This window comes from Salmo salar, chromosome ssa01, assembly GCF_905237065.1.
Source record: "Salmo salar chromosome ssa01, Ssal_v3.1, whole genome shotgun sequence".
NCBI lineage: Eukaryota > Metazoa > Chordata > Actinopteri > Salmoniformes > Salmonidae > Salmo > Salmo salar.
The window spans coordinates 147,540,555-147,553,016 of record NC_059442.1 but is presented as its reverse complement, the minus strand read 5'-3'; the positions used below and the strand labels follow the sequence as shown (position 1 = coordinate 147,553,016).

The 12,462-nt window shown below is 45.4% G+C and overlaps 1 protein-coding gene across 5 annotated transcripts in view; it reads right to left on the bottom strand.

Moving 5' to 3' along the window:
• Window positions 1–12,462, bottom strand: part of LOC106567541 (netrin receptor UNC5D) — a 353,854-nt gene that overhangs the window by 28,260 nt on the left and 313,132 nt on the right. For all 5 annotated transcript variants that reach the window (XM_014136944.2, XM_014136955.2, XM_014136965.2 and 2 more), the window contains 2 exons: window positions 10,234–10,641; window positions 9,644–9,731 (listed from right to left, as the gene is read on the bottom strand). In XM_014136944.2, coding sequence (XP_013992419.1) covers window positions 9,644–9,731; window positions 10,234–10,641 — 496 coding nt within the window. The remainder of the gene's footprint in view (window positions 1–9,643; window positions 9,732–10,233; window positions 10,642–12,462) is intronic.

The following is a 12,462-nucleotide window of genomic DNA, read 5'->3' as shown; positions in this document are numbered from 1 at the left end:
AAAGTGTGTGTGAGCAAGGAGGCCTACAAACCTGACAGTTACACCAGCTCTGTCAGGAGGAATGACCCAAAATCCACCCAACTTATTGTGGGATTCTTGTGGAAGGCTACCCGAAATGTTTGACCCAAGTTAAACAATTTTAAAGGCAATGCTCCCAAATACTAATTGAGCGTATGCAAACTTCTGACCCACTGGCAATGTGATGAAAGAAATAAAAGCTGAAATAAATCATTCTCTCTATTATTATTCTGATATTTCACATGCTTAAAATAAAGTGGTGATCCTAACTGACCTAAGACAGGGAATTTTTAATAGGATTAAATGTCAGGAATTGTGAAAAACTGAGTTTAAATGTATTTGGCTCAGGTGTATGTAAACTTCCGACTTCAACTGTACATATGAGTAATGCAAAATATGTAAACATGATTAAAGTGACTAGTGTTCCATTTATTAAAGTGGCCAGTGATTTCAAGTCTATTTATATAGGCAGCAGCCTCTAATGTGCTAGTGATGGCTGTTTAACAGTCTGATGGCCTTGAGATAGAAGCTGTTTTTCAGTCTCTCGGTCCCAGTTTTGATGCACCTGTACTGACCTCGCCTTCTGAGTGATAGCGGGTGAACAGGCAGTGGCTCGGGTGGTTGTTGTCCTTCATGATCTTTTTGGCCTTCCCGTGACATCGGGTGCTGTAGGTGTCCTGGAGAGCAGGTAGTTTGCCCCCGGTGATGTGTTGGGCAGACCGCATCACCCTTTGGAGAGCCCTGCGGTTGCGGGCGGTGCAGTTGCCGTACCAGGTGGTGATACAGCCCAACAGGATGCTCTCAATTGTGTATCTGTAAAAGTTTGTGAGGGTTTTAGGTGCCAAGCCAAATTTCTTCAGCCTCCTGAAGTTGAAGAGGTGCTTCTCCACCACACTGTTTGTGTGGTTGGACCATTTCAGTTTATCAGTGATGTGTACACCAAGGAACTTGAAGCTTTCCACCGTCTCCACTGCGTTCCCGTCGAGGTGGATAGGGGGGTGCTCCCTCGGCTGTTTCCTGAAGTCCACGATCATCTCCTTTGTTTTGTTGACATTGAGTGAGAGGTTATTTTCCTGGCACAACACTCCCAGAGCCCTTACCTCCTCCCTGTAAGCTGTCTTGTCATTGTTGGTAATCAAGCCTACTACTGTTGTGTCATCTGCAAACTTGATGATTGAGTTGGAGGCGTGCTTTGCCACGCAGTCATGGGTGAACAGGGAGTACAGGAGGCGGCTGAGCACGCACCTTTGTGGGGCCCCAGTGTTGAGGATCAGCGAAGTGGAGGTGTTGTTTCCTACCTTCACCACCTGGGGCGGCCGGTCAGGAAGTCCAGGACCCAGTTGCACAGGGCGGGGTTCAGACCCAGGGCCTCGAATTTAATGATGAGCTTGTAGGGTACTTTGGTGTTGAATGCTGAGCTGTAGTCAATGAACCGCATTGATACATAGGTATTCCGCTTGTCCAGATGGGATAGGGCAGTGTGCAGAGCGATTGCATCGTCTGTGGATCTATTGAGGCAGTAAGCAAATTGAAGTGGGTGTAGGGTGTCAGGTAAGGTAGAGGTGATATGATATGACTAGTCTCTCAAAGCACTTCATGATGACAGAAGTGAGTGCTATGGGGCGAGGCACTAACACCCTGCAGTGTGGAGACTCCACAGACACAAAGAGAACCCAATAAGGCCTGGAGAGGAAAAGCCTCTCATCTCACTCTCCATAATGCAGCTCTGGAGCTGCCAAGGCTGAGCTGATCAATTCCTATTCTGCAGCCGAGTGGAGAGCCACCGCCAACTGCCTCATGTAGATGGCTTTGGTCTGAAGACTGAATAGGAAGAAAAGATACAATTTCTCCCAGGGTCTCTCCAAATGCTTGTCAAAAGATAGGGCTGTGATTGACAGCTCAGTGAGATCAGAGGTGCCCCCCCCCCCCGGGCTCCCTTTAACACCAGGCAGGAAGTAAACAGCAAGCAGCCTTATCGGGACCAGGCAGGAACCTAAAGGAGAGGGCTCAGTGAGATTAGGGAGTGTTCAGAGTAGCGCACACCTCACAGGACAGAGACAGGTAGTCCACTCCTAAGCTCTGAGGCGTAAACTATATGTGACCTTTGATCCCTATCTTTACCCTCGCTACCCAGAAGCCTCTGGGGTGCTCTGAGGAGGAGGAAGGAGAAAGAGGGGGGTGAAAGGGATTGTAATCTGCATTTGATGCCAAGTGAAATTCAATGTCACTTATTTTCAACTCCTAGTCGAAATGGTATTTCCTTGATGGGTCCAGCTGGGGTTAAACTGGTTGTCAGGGGTGATAACTTGTTGGGATATTTTCATACAGATGTGTTTGAGATATGACATTTTTGGTGTGCAAGGAAATCACAAACTAACAGGTACAAGAACACTGACTCCTGGTGGCAAAAAAACGTATTGAAGCCTCTTTGAGAAAAGTGAACAGTATTACATTTATTGTGAACATGTTTTATCTGTCGTGCCATCTCAGCCTTGAGTAATAGCTTGGTGAAAGTCTTGACTGCTAAGTCACAGCTATGGGCTCTCCATAGCAGGCATTGGTCATCTAGACTCTCTATTTGTCTGTCTTGTTCTATCTGACCACATGCCAAACAATGGCAGATTGCCTCTACACTGAACATTTAACATTCACAGCTTTAACCAGTCACACAGGAAGGAGATGGTGTCATGCTTAAGCGTAAAGACCCAGAATGGAGAAGACACGGCTCTGTCTGCTGAGCCAGTTGCTCAGGGCCATGCTGCAATCTGCAGGGCTGTTCTGCAACTGAAAGCCTATTCCTGACACATCATGTCCTCCCCTGTAGAGTGTGCAAGATGAGCTAAGGCCGCATGCTGGGCAGAGTGTGTGTGTGTGTTTGTATGTGGGAATGTGTGTGTTTGTGCATGCTCATGTGGGGGTGTGTGTATAGTATGTGTGTGCGAGCTTGCATACATCCATGCGTGAGTTTGGGTGTTAAAAAGTGGGAGAGATAGCGTGAGATGAAGCGGTAGAATACAGTTATTTGTATTGCTTTGGTACTATATTCACAAGTACCGTAAATTCCAGACTATAAGCCGCAACTTTTTTCCCAGGCTTTGAACCTCGCGGCTTAAACAATGACGCGGCTAATATATGGATTTTCAAAAAAATTTTCTAAAAAAAAACATTCTGTGACGTGCTCAGTTTTTTGGCGGCATGAAGCTTTCATTAGACCAATGAAATTGCAGAACGGGTTAAGGTCAAACAACTTTTTTGTTTACTGTTTAGATTAAATCGAGCGCTCTCAAACTTCCCATCATTCTGATTACGGCAAAAAGACAACTAACTTTTTATTTTTTGTTACAAGCCATGTTTCGTTAAAGCCTATTTATTTTTGTTACAAGACGTGTTTCGTTAAAGCCTGTGTAAAGTTCATTTGTTTCAATGTACCGGTAGGCACCTGCGGCTTATAGACATGTGCGGCTTATTTATGTTCAAAATAATATATATTTTTTAATTCAGTGGATGCGGCTTATATTCAGGTGCGCTTAATAGTCCGGAAATTATGGTATGTGTTGAATTTGAAAAACCCTTATTACAAAACTCCAAACTGGTAAAACTTGTAACGCAGCCAGTCTTATATTGAAAACATTTCATTGTGCATTCACTTTGTTTGTAGACATCTTTCACCACACAACCATTAATCTAAAATATAAGTGTACTGTGAAATATACACTGAGTATAAAAAATATTAAGAACACATGCTCTTTCTATGACATGGACTGACCAGGTGAATCCTGGTGAAAGCTATGATTCCTTATTGATGTCGCTTGTTAAATCCACTTCAATCAGTGTAGATGAAAGGGAGGACAATTGAGACATGGATTGTGTATATGTGCCATTCAAAGGTTGAATGGGCAAGACAAAATATTGAAGTGCCTTTTAACGGGGTATGGTAGTAGGTGCCAGGCGCACTGGTGTGTATCAAGAACTGCAACGCTGCTGGGTTTTTCACGCTCAACAGTTTCCCGCCAAAAATGGTCCACCACCCAAAGGAGATCCAGTCAACTTGACACAACTGCGGGATTCATTGGAGTCAACATCGGAAAGAATCCCTGTGGAACGCTTTCGAGACCTTGTGGAGTCCATGCCCCGACCAATTGAGGATGTTCTGAGGGCAAAAGGGGAGGTGCAACTCAATACCAGGAAGGTGTTCCCAATGTTTCAGTATACTCAGTGAAATTAGTACATTGGTTTAATCACCAAAACACAATTTAATTATATCTTCTTAATTTAGTTATTTTAACAACCAGTTAATCCAATAGCAAAACATGAAAGATACATGTTTCAAAACTGCCCTTTGAATGTATGATTCTACAGTACTGTAAATTACAGTACATTACACTGTTTTCACATTAGGAACACTTGCACTACCCATTAAAATTGACTGAACATTAGATGTCCATAATTTCTATCCCATGTGTGATCAAAGATGTGATTATTGAAGACATCTTTCACAATGTAAATGAAAGAAATTAAAGAAACGTAATGTTTAGAAGGCACTACTTTGTATCAAACCTGTCTTGAGCATTGGACCATAGGTTTTTATTGAAATTACAGTAAATATGCTCATTGTTCTGGATTGAAATCACCACATGCCTCATCCATGGCCTGATGGAGGGTGGTGCTCTCATGTGGATGGCAATCATACATTTTCCACCTGTAATGCAATCGTGTATTGTATTTTACAGTATTGCATTGTAATGATGTATTGTAGTGGTCCTGAATGTGGCTCAGTTCGTAAGAACATGGCACTAGCAACACTGGAGTTGTGGGTTCAGTTGGGGTCACATCAAAAATGTGTGGACTGTTGACACTTTGAATAAAAGTACCTGCTATGTAAATGGCATACCGTGCATTCAGAAAGTTTTCAGACCCCTTGACTTTTCCCACATTTTGTTACGTTACAGCCTTATTCTAAAATAGATTAAATCATTTATTTTTCTCATCAATCTACACACAATACCTCATAATGTCAAAGCAAAAACAGGTTTTAGAAATGTTTGAAAAATGAATAAAAAATAAAAAACAGAAATACCTTATTTATTCAGACCCTTTGCTAAAAGACTCGAAATTGAGCTCAGGTGCATCCTGTTTCCATTGATCATCCTTGAGATGTCTCTACAACTTGATTGGAGTACACCTGTGGTAAATTCAATTGATTGAACATGATTTGGAAAGGCACACACCTGTCTACATAAGGTCCCACAGTTGATAGAGCATGTGAGGTCAAAAACCAAGCCATGAGGTCGAAGGAATTGTCCATAGAGCTCTGAGACAAGATTGTGTCGAGGCACAGATCTGGGGAAGGGTACCAAAACATTTCTGCAGCATTGAAGGTCCCCAAGAACACAGTGGCCTCCATCATTCTTAAATGGAAGAAGTTTGGAACGAACAAGACTCTTCCTAGAGCTGACCGCCTGGCCAAACTGAGCAATTGGGGTAGAAGGGCCTTGGTCAGGGAGGTGACCAAGAACCCGATGGTCACTCTGACAGAGCTCCAGAGTTCCTCTGTGGAGATGGTAGAACCTTCCAGAATGCCAACCATCTCCGTAGCACTCTACCAATCAGGTCTTTATGGTAGAGTGGCAAGATGGAAGCCACTCCTCAGTGAAAGGCACATGACAGCCCATTTGGACTTTGCCAAAAGGCACCTAAAGGACTCTCACACCATGAGAAACAAGATTCTCTGGTCTGATGAAACCAAGATTCAACTCTTTGGCCTGAATGCCAAGCATCACATCTGGAGGAAACCTGGTATCATCCCTACGGTGAGGCATGGTGGTTGGTGGCATCATAGTGTGGGGATGTTTTTCAGCAGCAGGGACTGGGAGACTAGTCAGGATCGAGGGAAAGATGAACGGAGCAAAGTATAGAGAGATCCTTGATGAAACCCTGCTCCAGTGCACTCAGGGCCTCACACTGGGGTGAAGGTTCACTTTCCAACAGGAAAACAACCCTAAGCACACAGCGAAAACAACGCAGGAGTGGCTTTGGGACAAGTCTCTGAATGTCCTTGACTGGCCCAGCCAGAGCCTGGACTTGAACCCGATCGAACATCTCTGGAGAGACCTGAAAATCGCTGAACAGCGACGCTCACCATCCAACCTGACAGAGCTTGAGAGGATCTGCAGAGAAGAATGCGAGAAACTCTCTAAATACAGGTGTGCCAAGCTTCTACCCAAGATGACTCAATGCTGTAATCGCTGCCAAAGGTGCTTCAAAAAAGTACTGAGTAAAGGGTCTGAATACTTATGTAAATGTGAAAGTATCCGTTTTTTATTTGTAATAAATTTGCAAAAATTTCTAAAAACTTGTTTTTCCTTTGTCATTATGGGGTATTGTGTGTAGATTGATGAGGGGAAAAAACAATTTAATACATTTTAGAATAAGGTTGTAACGTAACAAAATGTGAAAAAAGTCAAGGGGTCTGAATACTTTCTGAATGCACTGTGTATTAGGGTATTACAGCAGTGTGACCCCCCCCCATCAAAAAGATGCTAGCAACTTAATTTTGGATACATGTTTACTGAATAGGGGACGTTCTGTATCATTTACGTATTGGTATTTTATTGTATCACTGTAGGAGCTAGAAACACAAGCATTTCGCTGTACCTGCTCTAACATCTGCTAATGTAAGTCGCTCTGGATAAGAGCGTCTGCTAAATGACTTAAATGTAAATGTAAATGTCTAATCTCTGTAACCAATAATCTTTGATTTGTTACATACAGTTAATCTCTGATTTTGTCAATATCAGATTAAAAATATATATATAGTCATCAAAGCTGTGGCTATATTTTGATTTGTTTAACACTTTTTTGGAAATTCCTTAAATTAACTTTTAACAAGATACACCTGTTAATTCAAATGCATTCCAGGTGACTACCTCATGAAGCTGGTTGAGAGAATGCCAAGAGTGTGCAAAGCTGTCATCAAGGCAAAGGGTGGCTACTTTGAAGAATCTCAAATCTAAAACAGGGCTCCGGGCAGCCGAGCGGAAATGGAGGAAAACTCGCCTCCTGCGGACCTGGCATCCTTTCACTCCCTCCTCTCTACATTTTCCTCTTCTGTCTCTGCTGCTAAAGCCACTTTCTACCACTCTAAACTCCAAGCATCTGCCTCTAACCCTAGGAAGCTCTTTGCTACCTTCTCCTCCCTCCTTAATCCTCCTCCCCCTCCCCCCCCCTCCTCCCTCTCTGCGGATGACTTCGTCAACCATTTTGAAAAGAAGGTTGACGACATCCGATCCTCGTTTGCTAAGTCAAACGACACTGCTGGTCCTGCTCACACTGCCCTACCCTGTGCTTTGACCTCTTTCTCCCCTCTCTCTCCAGATGAACTCTCGCGTCTTGTGACGGCCGGCCGCCCAACAACCTGCCCACTTGACCCTATCCCCTCCTCTCTTCTCCAGACCATTTCCGGAGACCTTCTCCCCTACCTCACCTCGCTCATCAACGCATCCTTGACCGCTGGCTACGTCCCTTCCGTCTTCAAGAGAGCGAGAGTTGCACCCCTTCTGAAAAAAACCTACACTCGATCCCTCCGATGTCAACAACTACAGGCCAGTATCCCTTCTTTCCTTTCTCTCCAAAACTCTTGAACGCGCCGCGCTTGGCCAGCTCTCTTGCTATCTCTCTCAGAATGACCTTCTTGATCCTAATCAGTCAGGTTTCAAGACTGGGCATTCAACTGAGACTGCTCTTCTCTGTGTCACGGAGGCTCTCCGCACTGCTAAAGCTAACTCTCTCTCCTCTGCTCTCATCCTTCTAGACCTATCTGCTGCCTTTGATACCGTGAACCATCAGATCCTCCTCTCCACCCTCTCCGAGCTGGGCATCTCCGGCACCGCGCACGCTTGGATTGCGTCCTACCTGACAGGTCGCTCCTACCAGGTGGCGTGGCGAGAATCTGTCTCCGCACCACGTGCTCTCACCACTGGTGTCCCCCAGGGCTCTGTTCTTGGCCCACTCCTATTCTCGCTATACACCAAGTCACTTGGCTCTGTCATATCCTCACATGGTCTCTCATATCATTGCTATGCAGATGACACACAATTAATCTTCTCCTTTCCCCCTTCTGACAACCAGGTGGCGAATCGCATCTCTGCATGTCTGGCAGACATATCAGTGTGGATGACGGATCACCACCTCAAGCTGAACCTCGGCAAGACGGAGCTGCTCTTCCTCCCGGGGAAGGACTGCCCGTTCCATGATCTCGCCATCACGGTTGACAACTCCCTTGTGTCCTCCTCCCAGAGTGCTAAGAGCCTTGGCGTGACCCTGGACAACACCCTGTCGTTCTCCACCAACATCAAGGCGGTGACCCGATCCTGTAGGTTCATGCTCTACAACATTCGCAGAGTACGACCCTGCCTCACACAGGAAGCGGCGCAGGTCCTAATCCAGGCACTTGTCATCTCCCGTCTGGATTACTGCAACTCGCTGTTGGCTGGGCTCCCTGCCTGTGCCATTAAACCCCTACAACTCATCCAGAACGCCGCAGCCCGTCTGGTGTTCAACCTTCCCAAGTTCTCTCACGTCACCCCGCTCCTCCGCTCTCTCCACTGGCTTCCAGTCGAAGCTCGCATCCGCTACAAGACCATGGTGCTTGCCTACGGAGCTGTGAGGGGAACGGCACCTCCGTACCTTCAGGCTCTGATCAGGCCCTACACCCAAACAAGGGCACTCCGTTCATCCACCTCTGGCCTGCTCGCCTCCCTACCTCTGAGGAAGCACAGTTCCCGCGCAGCCCAGTCAAAACTGTTCGCTGCTCTGGCACCCCAATGGTGGAACAAGCTCCCTCACGACGCCAGGACAGCGGAGTCAATCACCACCTTCCGGAGACACCTGAAACCCCACCTCTTCAAGGAATACCTGGGATAGGATAAAGTAATCCTTCTAACCCCCCCCTTAAAAGATTTAGATGCACTATTGTAAAGTGGCTGTTCCACTGGATATTATAGGTGAATGCACCAATTTGTAAGTCGCTCTGGATAAGAGCGTCTGCTAAATGACTAAAATGTAAAATGTAAAATGTAAAATATATTTTGATTTGTTTAACACTTTTTTGGTTACTACATGATTCTATATGTGTTATTTCATAGTTTTGATGTCTTCACTATTATTCTACAATGTAGAAAATAGTAAAAATAAAGAAAAACCATTGAATGAGTAGGTTTGTCTAAACCTTTGACTGGTACTGTAGGTTTACCAAATGTTTAAGTGATCATCAAATGAGAGCAGTGAGATTAAGTCTGTTGAGTCTATAAATGTCTATCAACAAAAGAGAAGATAATCATATCAAAAGTAATGTGCTAATTGCATTGTGAAAGGCAATTACTTCATATGAACATGTGAAACATTCATTTCTAGATGAAACACTGATTAAATTTGGTGAAAAAGTGTTGTACCTAGTCTATTGAAAATGTGCATACAGTTTTCAAACAACTGCCTTTTTGATGATCTGTTTTGAGTTTTGTACTAAGGGTTGTGAAAATGTACGATATACTTGTGAAAATTGCACCAAAGCGAAGAAGGGAGGAACGCAGCCTGGTTCTCTGTGCCATGTCTGTGTGTTGTGTCTCACCTGCTGCTGTCCTCCTGGTTGATGACCATGTACATCTCCCAGGTAGTGTCCTCAGCTATCCCCCCATGGGGCACCAACAGACTCACACCTACACAGAGAGAGAGAGAGAGAGAGAGAGAGAGAGAGAGAGAGAGAGAGAGAGAGAGAGAGAGAGGAAAATAGGAGATGGTCACGAGATACACAGACACATATACGCACACACACACACTACGCTCTCACACCGCCCCACATTCCTGTCTCCTGTCCCTTGTGGCACTGTTATCTACTGGCAGGTTAGATTGGCACTCTAGAGAGTAATTGTTTGTGGGCTCCAGTGTCGGTGGTAGTGTGTGTGTGTATGTGTGTGTGTGTGTGTGTGTGTGTGTGTGTGTGTGTGTGTGTGTGTGTGTGTGTGTGTGTGTGTGTGCGGTGCATTGGTTGACAGCATTGATTTGAGAGCCCCAGAGGCCCTGTCTGGCCGTCACCTCTCTGGCTGTCACCTGCCCTAAATAGACCTGACAGCCCAGCAGGTGTGTATGTGTTCCCCTGGGTGTGTGTGTGTGTGCTTGCATGTGTGTGAGTGTGCTACAACGCCCTTATGAACAACAAACCTGTATTGGGGACCACCAGCCTCCCACCCGCGTGTCCCAACACCCCGGACGTCCTGAGAGGGGGTCTGGAGGGCGTAGACGGTGCGTGGGGAGCAAGGAGGCTCTTCTCCCTCCTCCCTCTTAGGGTCCCCTCCACCCGTACCCCACTGTAGTCGGGTGCCAGCCCCCGGGGGAAGGTCTGGGGGTGGGCTTTCTGGGCGTGGTACTCGGCCCCCCTCTCTGACACGCCCAGGGACACCATGAAGGAGGAGTGAACTTTGACCTTGAGGTCGGGCAGAGGGTCAAAGAGCGAAGGCTCCTGGGAAATTAGTTCTTTATCCATGGAGTCCTGGAAGCAGATGGGGCTGGTGTACGTCCGTGACACTGTCAGGTCCGGCTGCAGGGACGAGCTAATCAACAGGGGGTTGCCTAGAGAAGAAAAAGAGTCCCAGAGGAGTCAGATACTGTACTTCTCCCAGAAAACACATCTGTTTAACAGACTGGAGGTGTATACAACTCTTCTACATGCGTTTTCATCAGGGTTTTATCATATGATGGTATACACAGATGAACACTGGGCCATTGGTGGTAGCTGACAGCAGCATGCCAACTATTGGTTACCCATGGTTGGTGTACTATTGGGCTGCTAGCGGCATCGGACACAGGTCCGATATTAGCTTGCCTACAGTGGTGTGCTAACTGTTAGTCTCCAGTCATCCAATATGTGACACACTGAATGTCAATTACAGCTGGAGGACATGCCTTGGCAACATTTGTGTCAAAATAACTTCCTGGTCCAAACGGCGACCATCTCGTCACCATGGCAACTGGGGTGCTAAAAACACCTCACCATGACAACGGGAGGTGCCACAAAGTCCTTGTCACAGCAATAGAGTTGTAACAAAAGCCTCTCCATAGCAACGACTAACTGTGTAAAACTCTCTGCTACTGGCTGGGCTAGAGTGGGAGGTGAAGGAGCTAATGAGATTTCATACTTGGTGTGTGTGTGTGTGTGTGTGTGTGTGTGTGTGTGTGTGTGTGTGTGTGTGTGTGTGTGTGTGTGTGTGTGTGTGTGTGTGTGTGTGTGTGTGTGTGTGTGTGTGTGTGTGTGTGAGCGTGCGTGCGTGTGTTTGTGTGTGTGTGTGGTGTCTGTGTCTGTGTGTGTACGTGTGTGTGTTATACTTGGGAAAGATTCTTCATCTTTTCAACTTCAAGCTTTGTAGCTACTAAGAATACAGTAAATGGTGTACCAAAGCTGGGTAAACGGTTGAGCAGATGGGAAAACTGAGACTTGGTGGGACCCTAGACCTTCACATGCTCACCCAAGCTTAAGCTAGCAGATCACAGGACCAAGCTAACTGGCAGTTAGCAGGCAGTTAGTTCCATTTAGACTGTATCTCTTCTCAGCTCCATGGAGTTTGCTTGCATCTCCTATGGCACTCCATTCAATATAGCTCACTACTTGGCTTGAGCCCTATGTGGACTCTATATAATGTCCTGTAGGGTTCTGAACTAAAGTAGTGCACTATTTATTTAATTTATTTAACCTTTATTTTATCAGGGAGTCATACTGAGACCAAGGCCACTTTTACAGATGAGCCTTGAATTATATAAATTACAGAAAATACACATATCAAAATATAAATGCAAGCGGAAAGAAAAACACGTTCATAAAAAACAAACACATTCATCAGCAATAAGGTCCTGTCACGTCCTGACCAGTAATAGGGGTTATTTGTTATTATAGTTTGGTCAGGACGTGGCAGGGGGTGTTTGTTTCATGTGGTTTGGGCTATGTATTTAGGTAGAGGGGTGTTTGGTTTATGTGGTTCGGGGTTTGTTAGTCTATGTTCTATGTTCGTTTTTTCTATGTTCTATCTAGTCTATTGTAGTTCTTTGTTTAGTTAATTGGGGTTGGACCTTCAATTGGAGGCAGCTGGTTATTGTTGCCTCTGATTGAGGGTCTTATATTTAGGGGTTTGTTTTTCATGGATTTTGGTGGGAGATTGTTCTTGTTTAGCTGTGTGCCTGACAAGACTGTCCAGTTCGTTTGTGTTTTTGTATACGTTTATTGTGTTTCCCTTCTTCACCAAATAAAAAGAAGATGAGTATATATTTTCCCGCTGCGTCTTGGTCTCTACCCTACGACAACCGTGACAGGTCCTCAATCTGCTTTCTGAGTTACCCTGGAGGCACCAGAACATCACATTTAAGAAAATGTTGAAGATTGTTCCACAAATAAGGTGCAAG